The 20,221-nt window shown below is 32.7% G+C and overlaps 1 protein-coding gene across 2 annotated transcripts in view; it reads right to left on the reverse strand.

Moving 5' to 3' along the window:
• The window catches only part of LOC114335358 (proline dehydrogenase 1, mitochondrial), a 219,584-nt gene extending 199,568 nt beyond the window's left edge, over nucleotides 1–20,016 (reverse strand). For both annotated transcript variants that reach the window (XM_050655614.1, XM_050655613.1), the window contains exon 1: nucleotides 19,605–20,016. In XM_050655614.1, the coding sequence (XP_050511571.1) occupies nucleotides 19,605–19,916 (312 nt within the window). In that variant the 5' untranslated portion in view covers nucleotides 19,917–20,016. The remainder of the gene's footprint in view (nucleotides 1–19,604) is intronic.
• Nucleotides 20,017–20,221: the final 205 nt, after the last annotated feature.

The following is a 20,221-nucleotide window of genomic DNA, read 5'->3' on the forward strand; positions in this document are numbered from 1 at the left end:
TCCGACATTGCCTTCTGAATGTCGCCTAGCCAAGATTGTTTCGGCGTTCCTCTCTTCCTTCTTTCCTTTGGCGTCCATTTTAAAATTTGTTTTGGCAGCTTGTCGTCCATTGACGTCGTACATGACCATACCAAATCAGTCATCTCCTTTGAATTTCGTCTATGATGGTTGACTCGACATAACATTTTACCATCCGATATTAGATTTGCAGATTGAATCTTTGGTTACTCAGAAATTTCCTCATCTTCAAAAAGGCTGCTCTTAGATCAGACCATATTAAAAATTTCGTAATTTTACTGGGAACAAATTGTTGGCATGTACACACCAGAAAGACCATTAATTATTATTAACAGTCAAATGTCTTTCTCCAAATGCTTTAAAATGATACTTATAGTATTTTTGTCAAAAACATTTCTTTGTCAGAGAAAATCCTCCACCAAAAACAAGGGTACATACTGGGTATAGTCCTCCGGCCCGGGAGACATTTTGAAAATTTCATTTTGGCCCGCGCTTAAAAGTTTTTGCCCACCCCTGGTCTAGAGCATAAACGTTGTGTTAATTATTCACTAAAACGCGTATAACTCAAACAACTTTTAATATAAAATCTCATAAGTGACCCATTTATCTATACCCTATTCCACGAACATACGCCTGTTTTGGATTACTTCGACAACGAATATTTTACTGTGCAAAATAAGAAGAACGAAAGTAAATTGCAAATTACATTGTTGTTTATTGGAGTAATTATTAGCACCATTTACTTTCGTACTTCTTATGTTGCACAGTAAAATATTCGTTGTCGAAGTAATCCAAAACAGGCGTATGTTCGTGGAATGGCCCATAAATTGCTATGCTTTTATTAATATTTTTAGTTAAATCAACCTTTAGTTAGATGCATTTTTTTTTCAGAATCGCCAACAGTTTTATGTATTGACCTTGTTTCTGTATAATTCTGGCTCTAATAAACTGCGCGTCACAGAAAACGGGCACCCTTAAAAATGGGTCATTTTTGATGTCGCGCATCTCCTAAACCTGTTGTCCGATTTAAATGATTTTTTGAATATGTTATAGCCCTATTCTTTGTCAATATCTTTGTAATAATATTTTTGCAAAACAGGTAAATTTTCATTGTATACCGGGTGTACGAATCAAACTGTGTTTTTTTCTCAAAGTTCGCAACACCCTGTGGATTATTCTAGCATTTATAAAATACTGAAATTAAAATTCAACTATAGCCTCAGGCTTTCGTAACATTCTGTTTTTTGATTCATTCGCTTATGTTGGATAATACAAAAGTTATGTACTTTAACAACTAGCCATGTTCTTCATCAGTACAGGGTGTTATAAGTCTAAAGTGTTTTAGGGACTAAATAAGTTCGACAAATAAGGGGTAATTCTGCATTAAAAATAATGACAGTTTGCTTTATAATCATACATCCGCAAAAGCTTCGTTTCCGAGATACGGGATGTTAAATTTTTTCTTACAAACTGATGATTTATTTATTGCTTTAAAACCGGTTGAGATATGCAATTGAAATTTGGTAGGTTTTAAGAGATGGTTATTGCGCATTTTTTGACATTCAACTAAGAATTTTATATTCACTATTGGAGCGCATACGGGTAATATGACCGATCATATTATTCGTATGTACGCCAATGGTGAATAAAAAATTCTTAATTGTATATCAAAAAATGTTAAAAAATTACGTCTTAAAACCCAGCAAATTTTATTTGCATATCTCAACCGGTTTTAGGGCAATAAATAAATCGTCAGTTTTTAAGAAAAAATTCAACATCCTGTATGTCGGAAACGAAGCATTTGCGGACATATGTTTATAAAGCAACCGGTCATCATGTTTTCATGCAGAATTACCCCTTAAAGTTTGTCGTACTTCTTTAGAAACACCCTGTACTGATAAAGAGCATGTCTAGTTGTTAAAGTACATAACTTTTGTATTATCCATCATAAATGAATGAATCAAAAAACAGAATGTTAAGAAAATCTGAGGCTATAGTTGGGTTTTAATTTCAGTATTTTATAAATGCTAGAATATGACACAGGGTGTTGCGAACTTTGAGAAAAAAACACAGTTTGATTCGTACACCCGGTATATAATGAAAATTTACCTGTTTTGCAAAAATATTAATACAGTGATATTGACAAAGAATAGGGCTATAACATATTCAAAAGACCACTTAAATCGGACAACAGGTTTATGAGATACGCGACATCAAAAATGACCCATTTTTTAGGGTGCCCGTTTTCTATGACGCGCAGTTTATTTTCAAGCGCCAACATTCTTGCAAAACATTTATTCTAACCTAATATTTTTTTAGATCAAGCGACATAGTGACGAGATTGGTAAATATAACAGCATGTCTACGATTTGTCATAAGGCTTGAAGTAGAGCACGTAAAAAACAAAATCCTGTGTGCCCAAAAATAAAAATTTATTAAGATAGCAGATGGTTTTTTAATGAGCGAGAAACTATTAAGAGCTAGATAATTACAATTTTTACGAGTCTTCTACAAAAATTTTTATGTAAAAAATTTTTCCAATTAGTTTTTATTTAAGATAGTTAGTTTTTAAAAAATTTTACGGCTATCCCTACTTTTTCTGTCGTTACACGGCAAATTACGTGTAGTAAAATTCACAATGGTATGGATCAGCGGCGGCTCGTGGGTCAATCTTCAGGGGGGTCATTTTGGTTTGAAAACTTCAAACTGTTGATTTTTTAAAGTATTTAAAAGATCTTTTAGCATTTATATTTTAGATAAAAAATACAGACTTAGATAAAACTCAATACTATTTACCCTAGTTTTCCGAAAATTAAATTTGTCTTTTTTTAGAGTAAATCTTTTAAAAAATATAGGAAAAATGGTATGAACAGGTTATTGACTGATATATAGATAGGAATATTTATAGTATAATAAATTGTAAATTTATTAAAACGAAACTTACTTTAAATATTTTTATATTTTAAGTCAATTCTTCTATCCTTTAGTTCTGCAAAATAGTCTATGACCTTCTCATTGAAATTTGGAATGCTCTTGACAAGCGTTTTCTCGATGCTCAGCATAGACAAGGCACTAAGTCTAGGTTGTCCCATCGTATTACGCAGGAATGTTTTTACTCTTTTTAAAGTAGAAAAACATCTCTCACTTTCCACGGTTGTCATAGGGAGTGTGCACAAAATATTTAATAACTTCACTGCTTCAGAAAATGTTTCAGACAAATTCATGTTAATAAAAAGCTGAAGTATGGCTACTGCACCAGCACTATTGCGAAAATCCTCACGACAATATAAGACTTCAAGTTCCGATTTTAGTTTGGAAATATTCACTGTGGGATAATTAGCCGTCACCATTTTTAAAATATTTTGCGGAAAGTTGGTAGTGTATGCTTCAAATTTCTCTATGTAGAATAACTGTGAAATCATGAGATGATCATTGAAACTAAACCTGTGATTTATTTCAGATATAATAATATCACAAATTTCAAGTGCAGTTCGTCGCTTTGGATCCTCTGCAGTAGTTTTTCTTTTTTTTGCTGTTGATGTGCTTGGTACTTCTGATTCCAAAATAGTATTTCTAATTATTTGGATATTGTTGTTAAAAGACAGGATACAATTTTTGACAGATATAACATCAATGTCTCGCATTTGCAATTGTTTAAACAATATATCAACATGGGGCATTATTTTATGGAAAAAATTTAACCAAAATAAAAAATGCTCATCTTCCAAATGTCTTTTTAAACCAGTTGCTTGATTTATATTGTTACCATCTTGCTCCTCATCAATAATTTCCTCTAAGCAAGATTTTAAATCATCTTTATAAGTGTATACAATTTCAACACATTTTGTATTGAAAGCCCATCGAGTAGGCGCAGCTTTAGGTAGCCTTACTTTAACCACTCTATCCAGAACCATCGTACGTTTTGGAGATCGGCCGAAAAAGGACGAAAATCCGTGTAAATTTGCAAAAAATATTTTTATCGGTTTGTGTTGACTCGCCGCTTTTTGGAGGATAAGATTAAATTGATGGGCATAGCAGTGAATGAAGTGTGCATTTGGGTATATTTCTTTAATTTTTGTTTGTACTCCTCCCAGTTTACCGCTCATGACTGATGCACCATCGTAACTTTGGGCAATCAATTTTTCAGGTGCTTCATTAATTTTTAATAATTGAAGTTCTTCCAATATTACATTAGTTAAATGTTGTGCTGTAGTACCTAGGGGGTTAACAAATTTCCAAAATCTTTCATGTACAATACCAGTTAATACATATCGCAATATGATAATCATCTGCGTTTTATTGGAGCTGTCTGTGGTCTCATCTACTTGAATGGCCACAAAATTTGTCTGGCCAATCTCCTTCATGATATGAGTATGCACAATGGCTAACATTGATTCTAAAATATCGTTCTGAATTGTTTTCGATGTTCCTTTAAATACTGTACTTTTTTCAATGTGTTCTTTAAACATTAAATCCAGTTCAGAAACAAAATCGATAAGGCCCAGAAAAATTCCACGATTATTGGAGCTGTCACTTTCGTCATGACCGCGCAATGCAATTTCGAAAACTCCACAAAATTTTACACAGTCGATTAGTTTGTTTAAAATATACCTATTTTTAGATACCAATTCATTAAAGTCATGCACAGATTTACGATATACACTATCAAGTTGCTGTCTTATGTTAACACGTCCTAAACTTGCGTAACTCATTGATGAATTTATATGAGTAGTTGAAGAGGCATGTTTTGTAATTTTCACTTTTAAATGCTTAATGTCAGTTACTCCATTTTTCGCCCATACAGCGTCATTCGAAAACAGTAAACACGGATAGCAAAAAAATGCATTTCTCACACTGCAGCCACAAATCCAATCACACAAATTGTACATTGATTCTTTAAAATATCTTTGAATGTCCTTACCCCTATCCTTTGTTGTTTGTTTTAAATTCATGTTTGGTTTTGGTCGACCACTTTCTTTTTTCTCAAGCCGCCGTTCATAATTTAGTGTTCCAGCAGATTTTAAGGCAATTATTTCGTCAACAACACTCATCTTGTTTTTGTTACAATCACAAAAAAATCCAACAAAACAAAATAAATTACGCAAATACGCCGCGATCGATATAGACCTGCCGTGAAGTGCGGTCAGCAGACGGTAACTAACTAAACGTGAGGCCGTCGACTCTACTAGAGGTATACGACGGAAAGGTCACTCCCACTCTCGCCCACGAAATTGCTATCTGCCGTCTCTTTTCTATTTTACATGCATTTGTCCATAAGCCATAAGAACTGTATATAGACAATTTAAAATACGGCCCAGCCACGGGCTTGTGTATAGCGCGAGGCGCGACGTTATTATATCTATTATATTTGTTTTGCCAATGCAGACTGCTGAGAGAGAATTTTATATTTCAGAGTGAAGTTTTAGATAAAAGATATTTTTAATAAAATTGGTATTTTTATGAGATTATTTTAGGGGGGTCATTGACCAATTGACCCTAAGGAGGAGCCGCGCTTGGTATGGATATGTAAACATTACTAGAATGTCATTCTACTTGAAAATGCCATCATTAACTTAAAGAGATGGCTTTTTGAATGTTCTTGGATAACTGTTATTTGTATAATTGCAAATTATTAATTCAGTTAATAAATGTAATAATTTTTTCACTAACTATGTATTCAGTGATTGAATCGAGAAAAGAGGAAAAGTGTTAAAGTGACTTTTTAATAATATATTGTTACTATGGAACCCTTACAATTTTGAACATCTTTAACAACAAAATACTTGGATCACAGAATATATTATCCTGATTTATTCTCTGCTTGGATCTTCCACAAATAATACACAATAAATAACTTTTTATTAAGTTCACGTCTTAAATATATTATTTATCAAATACACTATCAATATTATTTAATCAACAACTCAAAATATTCCCGATGCCATGTCAAATATTTAAAAATTGTCACTAATTGTCACTGTCTGACTGGCAATATGCTAACAATATTCTATTCGACTGAGTGCGTTGTAAGACAATTGTGGATTTGGAAAATATTACCACGGACATTGTGTTCATTTTTTTCGAATCCTGAAAAAACCAATAAATATTTTTGAAAAATTTAAACGCATAATGAAAGACTAAATTATTACCGAGGGTCGAAAGTCCCTTAAAATAAATAAAAAGTTTATTTTGAATGAGATATTTGAAATTAAAAATCACACTAAATTTTCTCTTAGTTTTTCACCCCTGTAACTTATTAAAATAAACATTATAGAAGTTCTCAGGGACTTAAGGCCCTCGCTAATAACGTAATCTTTGATTCTGCGTTTAAATTTTTCAAAAATACTTATTAGTTTTCTCAGGATTCGAAAAAAATGAAACCCATTTGAATAGCATTGCAGCCAAAAATACGTACCCATCCCCTTAAGAGGAAAGGAACATTTTGACGCCTGTCAAAATTTTCAATGTATTTTAAATGTAATCTTTTTTCGAATCCTGAGAAAACTAATAAGTATTTTTGAAAAATTTAAACGCAGGATGAAAGAACACTTTATTACCGAGGGCCGAAAGTCCCTTAGAATGAAGGAACAAGTCAGTCAAGATTCCAGCTGGTGTACGTCAGATAAGATTACAGTAGTCGCTGGACACCATGCTTAGGCCGATTTTCAAGTCAAATTATTTGTAAATTATCCCGATTTTAACTTTGGATACGTCTCAATAAATTCGATCAGCTCTTTTTTTTCGGCCGACACTGAACCACCTTATTTCATGCTCTTTTTTCTCCCTTCAGCTAATTTATAAGAATAAAAATTCGATAATACGATCGACATACGCGATCGTATGTCGTGTTAACGTACGAATTTGCTTACTTTATATTATAGGTGAGTAGGTAAATTATAACCGGAGTATCCAATATAAAAAGAATAAAACTACGAACATCTACATTAAGAATAACCTTGATCGTCTTAAAGTAAAACTGGTGGGGGTTCAGTCTAGGATAAAATTCTCAACCTTGATCAAGTGCAAGCAAGCAAGCAACGTACTTTTGATTTATTCATAAAAACGAACGAAATAATACACTTTAATTATAGACGGAGAGGCTGCGCTGAAAAATCTATTTAAATTTACTAAAGCTAGATTTTTCACAGTTGATTACTGTGAGTGTGTAGAGAAACATACTGCGGTCGGTCAAGCGAAACGTAGAACAGGGGTTACTGAGAGGGTATCAAAGTTGCTTTCCTACGAAGATAATTATTTCCATTTACTAAGGCTGAAAATCGGTACACACATTCTAAATTAAATATAAATAAAAGTTATTATAGTCGGTCAGCTGTATGACGGGACAGAGCCGGTCGGTCGGTCCCAATAGTCGATTGAGGAAATGAAGCATTTTGGCTCACAATTTTTTCGTCCAGCATGGATTTACTTGAAATTTTTACAGAAGGTAGGAAATAGTCCAAGGATCATTTTCTATATCATGCCGCTATCATACGCTAAAACCTTGGGGGTGGTTGCCACCCCATCTCGGGGGTGGGAATTTTTTATTACATTTTAACCATGTAATTCGATGGAAAAAGTGATTCTAAGAAAAAAATGCTTTTTACATTTTCTTCGTAAAACTAATATTTTTCGAGTTATTCGCGCTTGAAAATAACAGTTTTTCAACGAAAAAATCGACTTTTTTAGAGGGTTTTTTGAGAATATCTCGAAAAATATGCATTTAATAAAAAAAACTGTAGATATCAAAATTGTATCTTTTAGTAACACAAACCAAATTCTTTTCCAATAACATCTTTAAGACCAATGCAAACCGAGATACGGGATGTTGAAGGTTAGCCTTTTTAGTCAAATGCATAATTTGAAATATTCAAAGCCAAATAATGGGAAAAATTTGCATTTTTCGAGGAAAATTTAAAAAAAAATTTTTCAAGTATACAAAATTAGACCTTTCAAAAAAAAAATAAAAAAAAGTTTCTAGCATGAAAATTCAGCGACTTATAATAAAAAAATGTCGGTACCTGCTTTTCTCTACGAAAAAAATCAGTGAAAACAACCCCCTAATTACCTTCCTAATTCAAAATTGGTCTTCACCTTTCTGTAGTTCCTTTTATATTTATATTATCAATACACTCAAGGAGTTTGACCTATTTAAAATGCCTAATTTTGGAAAAATATTATATCTCATTGTGTACTGATTTTCAGCCTTATTAAATGGATTTAATTACCTTCGTAGGAAAGCAACTTTGATACCTTCTCAGTAATGTGACCCCTCAAAAATGATTTTGTAGGATTTTTAAAGAGCTACAAGACTGTGTAAATTAAATTCCTTGTAAATTCCTGTGTAAATTAAAGATGCCTTAGGGCCGGTTGTTCGAACGCTAATCAACAATGATCATTATCAAATAATTAATTACTGTCAATGTCAATTGTTAAAACATAATTAATTACAATTCTGAGACTATAATCAATTAATATAACAATAATTATTAACATAATTAATAATAAATCTCATAATTGTAATTATGTTTTCAGCAACCCAAACAAAGTTGACATTGACAGTTTTGGTGACAGTAATTAAATATTTAATAATGATCATTGTTGATTAGCGTTCGAACAACCGGCCCTTAGTTTTTTATTGACTCGAATAAGGGGGTGTTTGTTGGTAATTAGAGGTTTTAAACAGCTATATCTGGCTAACTTTCACTGTAATGAAAATCTATGCATAGGGTAATTTTAGTCAATAAAAAAGCTACAATTTAGTACTTTATAATTTTTTTCATATCTTCAGTATTTTCGGAGATATTTTGAAGTAAAAGGTGAAAAATACCAAATTGCAAAAAATCAATTTTTCTTTAAACTCCAATTTTTCCAAAATTAGTCATTATAAATAGGTCAAACTCCTTAAGTGTATTGATAATATAAATATAAAAGGAACTGCAGAAAGGTGAAGACCAATTTTGAATTAGGAAGGTAGTTAGGGGGTTGTTTTTCACTGATTTTTTCGTAGAGAAAAGCAGGTACCGACATTATTTTTGTAAGTCGCTTAATTTTCATGCTAGAATCGTTTTATTATTATTATTTGAAAGGTCTAATTGTATACTTGAAAAAAGATTATTTAATTTTTCCTCGAAAAATGCAAATTTTTCCCATTATTTGGCTTTGAATATTTCAAATTGTGCATTTGACGAAAAAAGCTAACCTTTAACATGCCGTATCTCGGTTTGTATTGGTCTTAAAGATATTATAGGAAAAGAATTTGGTTTGTGTTACTAAAAGATACAATTTCGATATCTACAGTTTTTTTATTAAATGCATATTTTTTGAGGTATTCTCAAAAAACCCTCTAAAAAAGTCAATTTTTTCGTCGAAAAACTGTTATTTTCAAGCGGCAATAACTCGAAAAATATTAGTTTTACGAAGAAAATGTAAAAAGCATTTTTTTCTTAGAATTACTTTTTACATCGAATTACATGGTTAAAATGTAATAAAAAATTCCCACCCCCGAGATGGGGTGGCAACCACCCCCAAGGTTTTAGCGTATGATAGCGGCATGATATAGAAAATGATTCTTGGACTATTCCCTACCTTCTGTGAAAATTTCAAGTAAATCCATGCTGGAAGAAAAAATTGCGAGCCAAAATGCTTCATTTTCTCAATCGACTATTGGGGCCGACCGACCGGCTCTGTCCCGTCATACAGCTGACCGACTATAATAACTTTTATTTATATTTAATTTAGAATGTGTGTACCGATTTTCAGCCTTAGTAAATGGAAATAATTACCTTCGTAGGAAAGCAACTTTGATACCCTCTCAGTAACACCTGTTCTACGTTTCGCTTGACCTACCGCAGTATGTTTCTCTACACACTCACAGTAATGAACTGTGAAAAATCTAGCTTTAGTAAATTCAAATAGATTTTTCAGCGCTGCCTCTTGGTCTATTAGCAAAAATACCAAACCGCTAGTTATTAAAAGAATATTACAGAATGTTTAGACGATATTATGAATGGTTTTCCCATAAATCTGTAAACTGAGACAAAAGTTTCTACGATTCAAATTAAAGGTATCCTAGAATTATTATTACAAGCAATTATTGAATGTTGATAACAGCTGAGTCAACATTTATTTAATAATTTTTTAGTTTCACTTACTTAAATCGTACCTAATATACAGGGTGGGCCAAAGAAAACACCCCACCTCGATATTTGGCAGTAGTTATTTTTAAGAAATGCCGAAACAGGTCGACTTTTATTTTTAAATTACAATTGTTATATTTCATACTAGTGACGTCAGCCATCTGAGCGTGATGACGTAAAAGATGATTTTTTTGAATGGACATAGGGGTCGTGTGGTAGCTCATTTGAAAGGGTATTCAATTCTCTATTCAGTAATATAAACATTAATATCATTATTTATACAGGGTGACCAAAAAATAATTTTTGAATTAAATTAACTGACGCAAAAAGAAGAATGTATGTAAATAACTCAAAATATTGCTGTCAAAAAAAAAAGAAAAAAATGTTTATTCGGCAAATAAACATTGCTTTTTGCTTATATTAAAAGTTCAAACAGCCAAGAGGTAAGTGGGAAGTTGTTTGTGATTTAATTTAAGCGAAAAGAAAGTTTATTTGTGAAATAGGTAAACATATTTGCAAAATAAAAATGTTTATTTCACAAATAAACATTTCTTTTCGATATTCTGGCAGCAGTATAATGTATTTTGAGTTAAATAAATATTGCATACAGTCTTCTTTTTGCGCCAATTAATTTATTTCAAAAATTATTTTTTTTGTCACCCTGTATAAATAATGATATTAATGTTTAAATTACTGAATAGAGAATTGAACACCCTTTCAAATGAGCTACCACACGACCCCTATTCCCATTTAAAAAAATCATCGATTACGTCATCACGCCCAGATGGCTGACGTCACTAGTATGAAATATATATAAAAAAATTGTAATTTAAAAATAAAAATCGACCTGTTTCGGCATTTCCTTAAAATCTAATAACTACTGCCAAATATCGAGGTGGACTGTTTTCTTTGGCCCATCCTGTATAATAATCAAGGTAGATACATCATGCAAATCACGGCATTTTAATAAAAAAATTAAATTTCTACGGAATTCGAGGTATTTCTTTGAATTGACTCCAACCTTACTTGGATAATAAAAAGTGGAGTATGTGGAGTAAAAGTATGTGGAGTACCACAAGATTTAGCATTGGTTCCTCCAGTTTTCCTTATCTTTATAAATGACATCACTAATTTAAAAATCATTGGAAACATTTGTCTTTTTGCTGATGGTACCAGTATCTTTTGGAACAACTCAACTATTGCAACTCTTCATGCAACTATAACTTCTGATCTACATACAATAAAAACCTGGTCAGACTCTAATTTACTCTCTTTTAATGTGGATAAGACAGTAGCATTATCCTATAAAGGAGCTCTTCAACCCTTGCTTCTGTAAAATTTCTTGGTATTCTTTTGGACGGCAACCTCAAACCTTGTCTCTTCATATCGATTTGTTAAGTAAGAAACTAGCCCCAGCTTGATGTGCAATAATATCTGTTTCGAAAAAATCAATTTAGCATCTTCTAAAATGACATATTTTCACAAACTAAATTTTCAATCTAATAATACATAAAACAACAATAAAATATCATTCTACATACCACCAGATTGAAGAGTGGGAACCTTCTCTGGTAACAACCTCCCAGGCTTTTAAAAATTATAAGCCATGCGGGTGCCAAGACTATCGGAAGGTGAGGGAATTTTAAAATTTGTAATTCACGTCCCATCTGCTCAGCGTGGTAAAAGCTCCAACGAGAAATCCACAAGGAAAACAAAAATTTTCCTGTAGTTGGCTGTATACCATCAATGACAAAAATTGGAAAAATCATTGTTATGTTGCCATTAAATCATTGTAATGTAAACAACCCAATTTACATCCCACGTGTTGGGAAGGTCCATACCTTACCTAAGGGCATTATTATTTTTAATACGTATCCCTCCTAAGGTGTTTTATTTAAGTATGCACCTTTAATGCCACTATATAATATGTAAAGGGTTTTTACCCTAACATTTCTTTGGTGGCGCAGTTGGCATCCACCTGTTTTAACACTGATGATGGTTTTTTTATAAAATCGAAAACGTTCTGTGATGTAGCCCTTAAAGGGATTTTTAATAAAAAAAATTTGTACCATTTACAAAGGATTTTTTTCAATATTCAACGAGAAGGTTTCCTACGTAGTCCAAAAAGAGTAAATAAATTAAATCCTGAGACAACTAATAAATATTTTTTAAAAATTTAAACGCAGAATGAAAGATTGCATTATTAACGAGGGCCGAAAGTACCTTAGAATAACCAAAAAGTTACTTTTAAATGAGATATTTGAAATTAAAAATCACACTAAATTTTCTCTTTTTTTTCACCCCTGTAACTTATTAAAATAAACACTAAAGTAGCTTTCAGGAAATTTCGGCCCTTGGTAATAACGTAGTCTTTCATTCTGCGTTTAAATTTTTCAAAAATATTTATGAGTTTTTTCAGAATTCGAAAAAAATTAATATACATTTAAAACACAGGCGACATTTTGCACCTATGCCCTTAATATTCGTTATACATTCTTTTCCAAAGTGTTCTTTGCAAACTGTTTACTTTTTTTAAATGCTTTCCAAAAAAACTGTGTGTATGTGAAAAACTCTACCAGACAAAATTATCTACTGACTGAATACTACAAGGTGATAAGCACAAGTGATTTGCAAATTACACAGACAATAATTTATAGTATTTTTACTACAAAAACGTTATTACGTAGGTCAACATTTTTGACGTAAGAGAACTGTCAAAACATTAGAATGTGACTTTTCTTTATTGCCATGTTTATTATAAACATGGCAATAATGAAAAGTCACATTCTAATGTTTTGACAGTTCTCTTACGTCAAAAATTTTGACCTACGTAATAACGTTTTTGTAGTAAAAATACTATATCACATTTCGTCTGTTTGATAACTATACACTCAACTACTTATACTGTTTACTTTATGAGAAATTACAAGCACCTGCAAAAACCTTAAGGATAAATTTGTTTTGTAATTTAACCTATTCTTGTCATACAACAGGGTGTTAAAAAAAGGTAACACCGTCTCTAGGATAAGTAAAAAGCTGAAAAATCATTGGGATTTGCTTAGTTAAAAATTTCTGTAACGCTATCCGTTCTCAAGATACAGGTAGTCGAAAAAAATTTACACATTTTTTATGATTTTGCCGAAACTACTAGCAACATTGTAATGAAATTTAGTGGGATTTAAGAGGTAGTTATTTATTGTGCATTTTTTGACATACAATCAAGAATTTTATATTCATCATTGGCGTTGGCGCGCATACAGGTAATGGTCTGAAGTTTTTGAAGAAAAAAAAATAGTAAGTATGCCACTAAGATATTTCAAATTAAAAATCATTTTAGAATTCCTCCTTTAATTTGTGACAATACAATCTTCCTTTTTTCCTACGAAGCGCCGTTTTCATGCAAAAAATAAAACATCTTAACGCTTCCGACGTATTCCAGTTACGTTTGATAATAAATGAATGTATAGAGTATAGAGTATAGACTATGACTATAGTTTTAATTTTTTAGATTATCTTCTTCCACAGTTTTCATATACTTAGTTTTGCGTTTTCTGATATAAAAAGATATACTAAGTGCAGTAATTTCAAATTATAATTAAAACCTCCACTGTATATGAAAATATATATGTTTGTACCACAACAGGAGAAACCTCAACTGTACTACAATTTAATTGCTTTTACAAACAATTTTATTTCATACATATGGCATTGAAAATATGTAATAAGTTTTATTTTTAATGATAAAATGTTATATGACAATTTGCAAAGATTATTTCATAAATATCAAAAAATATTTTATGAAACTTTGATCTGGCAGATATTAGACTCATGATACTGATTTTAGTCTAATCTTCCTGGAAACTGAATTTCTAATCCAAAATTAATTATACTTAGATCTCTATAGTCTAATCAAAAAATAATACCCATAAAACCAGAATATTTCAGCCAGAGCAATATCAATAATACTAGCAGTAGGTATAGAATACTTATGTCAATTTATTACAATTTATTATATTTAATATCAATAGTTACACTAAGGGCCGGTTGTTCGCAAGCTAATCAAGAAGTTGATTATAATTAAGTCCCCTTAACAACTATCAAATAACAACACCCCTCATTCGTACGTCAATCAGTTGATTGTAATCAATTATTAATTATTAATTAACATAACAATTATTAACATAATTGATTAATAAATCTCATAATTGTAATCAATTATGTTTTCAGCAACCCAAACAAAGTTGACATTGACAGTTGGTGACAGTAATTAAATATTTGATAATGATCAGTTGATTCCATTTTTGATTAGCGTTCGAACAACCGGCCCTAAGTAGTAGTAATAGTAGTAGTGTTAATACCAACACAAAACAAATAAAGAGTTCAAAAATTAGAAAATATGAAGAAATCCCAAGAAATCTCGAAGAAAAGTGGAAAATATTTAATGGAACAATATAAACCATAAAGAGTAAGAAGTATGTGGAATCAGAATCTTCTTCTTCTTGTAGTTCCTTCTCCTATCAGAGGTTGGCTATCATCACAGCTGTCCGTACCTAATAGGTGGCTGCTCTTAAATGATCTAATGAGCTGCAACTTTACCGCTCTCTTATGTCTCTCAGCAAGGAAATTCTTCGGCTTCCTATGGATCTTTTACCCTTAATTTTCTTTGCATTATGAGCCTCAATATCTCATATTTTGCACCTCTGTTAATGTAACCTAACTATTCCAGGTTTCTTGTTTTGATGTTCTTTATGGCCTCAACCCATTGGATCCATGGTATTTTCAAAATCCTTCTATAGCAGTGGTTCCCAACCTTTTATGTCTGGCGACCCACCTTCTGATGTTTTTTCATATTCGCGACCCATCCCTCACCTCCATCGGTTGTAAGCCCGATACATTTGGACCAATTAGTTCCATTTTCGCGAATAAAACTATTCAAGGAATCGAAAATGTCTTGGCCAGTTGTAATGGTGTTTAGTGTGTGGCAAAATAACATTTCTTCTTCAACTGATCCATTGAAACTAAACCTTACTGATCATAACAAATTAAATTTGTCAGCAATATCTGTACTTTCGTCTAATTGTAAAGAATAAAAGTAATTTTCTTTCATAGCAGATATACGTTTCTCCTTTACGTTAACAGACATTTCTTTGATTCGACGTTTCACGACGTTTTACATATCTGTTGATCTGCTTTTTCGTGAAACAGAAGGGACGAGCAAAATGAGGTTATCTTCTGCAGTGTGAGGAGCGCTATTTTTAGCTATTAGCAAAGACAGCTGGTAAGAGGCCATGGTAATTTTATTTATTAACTTGTCCCGACACCACATTTTCCATATTCGACCGAGGCAAAATCAGTTCTTTGAAAAAACATCAAAGGTTTATTTAAGGTTTCTAGATCTTTACTTGAAATGTGGTTGAAATGAAGTTTTGAAGGCTTCATACTTTCGAAAGATTTAGCCAACGTTTCGAAACAAAGGTGTACATTGGGGTATCGGTTCTTCTTCTGTACCTAGGAACGTGAATCCGTATTGAAGGTACCTATTCAGGACACATAATTTTTGTAACATTTTCTTCCCTTTCTTAACATTTGAAAATACTGGATGTACTTTAGAGTCATTGCTAGAAGATGGACGAATAAGATCACCTTCGCCAGTAGATTGCAGTTTTCTCTTAACACAAGACTCAATTTTCAGCCAATTTTCCATCGTTAAATAGTGTAAAAAGTAGTGAAAAATTCTCTACTTTTAAACGAAAACAACGCTAGAAAGAGTATCAAGCCACTGTCGTATGTTATTACTAGGGCAAATACCAGAGCCAGGCTGAGAAAAAGAACCGAGTGTTTGACTTTGGGTCTGAGTAAGAGAGCAAGTGGGAGAAAACCGGGTGGACTGGCGCTTGGGAGAAAACTGGTCTGTACGTGTACGCTACTCAGCTACTGTAAAAGTCACGCCGCGACCCACCTGAAATCCGTCCGCGACCCACTAGTGGGTCGCGACCCACCGGTTGGGAAACGTTGTTCTATAGCATTACATCTCAAACACTTCCAACTTATTTATGTTATCCACTTTTAAATTGACAGAATGATGGAAATCAAAATATTAATAGTGGAAAAGACTGCCTAGAAGAAATATAACCAAAAACTCATAGAAAGTGATAAGAAGGAATATATTACACGGAGAAACATAGCAAAAAGAGAGCAGTCAAAATGGCAAAAACAGAACACTGTATAATAAATAAATATGAATAAAAAAGACATTTTAAACAGATGGGAGGAATATTTCAAACATTTGCTGAATGGACAAGAAAATATGGAAGTAAACTTAGATAACAAGGAACAATGTCCAAGTACACAGTCAAATCTAAACGTTATCTACAAGATGCCTTCTATTATAGAGGAAGTTAAAAATATTATAGAGCCTAAAAAATATGAAAAGTCCAGGAAACAACCAAATAAACTCTTAGATGTTCAAATATGGAGGAAATTACATGTATGAAGAAATGAAGATATTAAACGAAAAAATATGGAGTGAAACAAATACCAAAAAAATGGTTGGAAGCAATAATATGTTCCATTTACAAAAAAGGAGATAAGAGCGAATGCAACAGTTACAGGGGCTTAGCATTGCTAAATGTAGCATACAAAATATTGGCAATGTATATAAAGAATGTACTAAAAAAAGAATGGAAGATATAATTGGTGAATATCAGGCAGGTTTTAGATAAGGAAAAAGTACAAACAAACATATTTTCTTGCTGAAGGAGACTAGAAGAAAGCTATGAATACCAAAAACCAACCACGATATTACCTACTTATATAGACTTTAAAGAAGCATTTGATAAACTAAAAAGGAAGGAACTTGAAGGAAATCACTTGAAGAACTAGGAATATGATATAAAGTAAATAATACTAAGAAGAACAGAAAACCAAATAAAAGTAAATAATGTAATATGAGACAGTTTCCTTATAAATGAAGGAGTGTGACCCACTTTTATCTATTTATTCTCTTTAGTCTCCTTCTGGAAAACATACTGCGGGAAGCCAATATAAATAAAAAAGGAATAATTATATATCATAAAAAGCATCAATGCCTGGCAATTGTTGATGATATAGCAATAGTATCAAGAAGCAAAAAGGAAGTTACATGGATAACTGAAAATTTTGAAGGAAAAGCCATAAAAAGGACTACTTATATATTAATGACATAAAAACAAAATACATGGAATGCATAGACCAAGAATATGTAAGAGGAAAGTATTTAACAGTACAAACAAATAATAATTCATATAAATTTGGGGACACATTATGGCAAGAACGAGTGAAGGTAGAACTGTAAAGAGGGTATGAAAAGCTGCATCCGAAAACAGACAACAAAGATGCAGGTCAGACCAGCAAGAACATGGAAAGCGGATATTGGAAAGGCTTGTGCAAAAATAAATATTAATTAAGAGGAGAGAGGCAGAGAGATTGAATACTGACTGAAAGGCATGGAGATGTCTGATTTCTCCACTTACCTTGACACTGTAAGATATAAGAGGACGGCTTAAGTAAGTAAATAAGTATAAATTTGTGGAAGTTGAGAGGTTCGAATATCTAGAAACAATTAAGTATAACACAAAAATAAAATATAGAAGAAGGAATCGACAATAGACTAATGAAAGCGAATACGACAAGTGTGTTTATGCATTAAATAGGTTATTAAGAAATATCAAGAGGTGCTAAATAAAGAATATTTATACAGAACGGGTATTAGGCCTATAGTAACTTATGCATCAGAGACTTGGACATTAGATAAAAAGAAACAAGAAGCATACTAGGGGTAATAAGAACCAACGACTAAGATGGCTAGGACACATAGAGAGGATACCAGAGGGTGTTCTACCAAAAATGCTACTGTCAAGTACAATTGGAGGACGTCAGAGAAGTTGACCCAGAACATGGTGGAAAATGAATGTAGAAGATGATCTAAAAGCACTCAACTTCACAAATTGGAGGATGAAAGCAATGGACAAGAACAGATGGAGAAGAATGGTCAATCAAGCCATGGGTCTACTAGGCCCAATGTGCTAATTATTATTTTTGGCTTCAATTGAATTATTGCTGAATCAGAAGATGATCTTCAGAGACAGCTCTTTCAAATAAACTGCCAACTAAATATGAACATTTCTACCAACAAAACTAAATGTATGACAATAGCAAAAGATCCACTCAGATGTAAGTTAGTGGTTGAGAATAACCCGATAGAACAAGTGATGCAATTCAGATATTTGGGCATAGATATATCAAGCACCCACGGCCCAGTAAAGGACCTGAGGAGTCGGATCAACAAAGCATCTGCATTGTCAGAATGTCTGCGGGAGATAGTCTGGTCAAATCCATATATGTGCACAGATAGTAAATTAGAATCTACTCTACAAGACTCACATACAACTGATCATGACATATGGCACAGAAGACACCAACAAAACGAAACACATGCTAAGGGTTGCCGAAATGAAAACCCTAAGAACAATAGAGGGGGAAAACAAGAAGAGCCATGGTGAGAAATACAAACATTGGAGAGCAATGCAAAATTCAAGATATTGTAAGATGGGGAAGGCAGCCCAAGAGGATGTGGTACAACCATGTAACGGCCGGTTTCACAAAGTAAAGTTAACTAGTGGTTAAGAGATAACCAGAGGTTTCCCCATTATAATATATTGGGGTGACCTCTGGTTATCTCTTAACTTGACTTTGTGAAACCGGCCCTAAGACCACAAAAATTGCCCTAGAAAACAACCTGCCCGGTTCAAGATCCCCGGAAGACCACCCAAAAGATGGAGGGATAGTTGGCAATCTACCACCCAGGAAATTAACCAGAGGCAGCTTCAGAATTAAACAGATTGAAAGATTTCCAAGAAGTAAAAGCGGCTTCAGTTGGTTCATATTTTGTGTATGGAATTATATATGGATTTCGTAATTATAATTAATAATCGGATCACTTCTTCAATCAGACGATGGTCTAATACTGTCTAACTGTACTTTTTAAATTTGTCTTTGGCCACGCCACTGCCCATGTACGAATTCTGCCGCTAAAATCGATTGAAGGTTATTCCGGTTTCATTGCCAACATCAACAAACGAAACGGAGTTGCAAATAATTGTGTCTGAAATATTTTTATTATGTAATATTCGAGTAACAAAATTGATTATATACCCATTTCATGATTTATATATTTGGTAATACATCTACTTTAATCGTTTTTTGAATTGTCCTCACTGAAATTATGCAAGCAATTATGATTCAAGCTGAATCTATTATGATAAATTTTATGACAGTTTCGAGTCTATTTTTGCGTAACAGTTAAGTTTAAAAATAAGATAGACCGGTGGTCTACCGGCGTACAGCAAAATAGATCTGGTTTTCATGAAGTTTTGTGTGAATTTTGAGGTCATTATGCTTTTAAACACTTACCTTCATATTGTGGGTAACCAAATACTCGACGGAACATAGTGCATAAACCAGGTATGCCCTAATAAGTTCCCAGTTGGTCTTGCTTTTGAAAGCTGCCTTAGGGTCGGAAAAACTAATGTCAAGGGGATCTTTTGGAGACTGGCTTTCGACGGCGTTTGTTGCATTTCGCACTAAGGTACTACTTGCGGCTGTTGATTTTAATGCGGTTTGACCGATATTTAAATTGGTTTTTCCGAAATTTTGAAACGAATCGAAAAATAAACCGTATTTTTTATAGACACTTTGCTTAGTTACCGAACGCAGAAAAGCCATCACACGGCAAAACGATTTTATTTATATTTTTTCGTGAAATGCCAATGAAATAACTTAAGGTTTCAGCCACCTTCCGGTTTAAGCGATTGGAGCAAACTGTGCCGTTTCCTGACGTTTGCTATTTCTATAGTAGACGCGCGCAGATTGTGTACGTAACGAAGAACTGCACTAACGAAGTCAATTTTAATTTTCTTTACCTTTTAGGTGCGAAAGAAAGAAAATAATACGAAAAAGTCTAGGGATATTTTTATAATATAATAAAATTAATAAAAATAAATTCACGTGATCGTTTAATTTCAATTGAA

Source organism: Diabrotica virgifera, chromosome 7, assembly GCF_917563875.1.
Source record: "Diabrotica virgifera virgifera chromosome 7, PGI_DIABVI_V3a".
Classification (NCBI taxonomy): Eukaryota; Metazoa; Arthropoda; class Insecta; order Coleoptera; family Chrysomelidae; genus Diabrotica; species Diabrotica virgifera.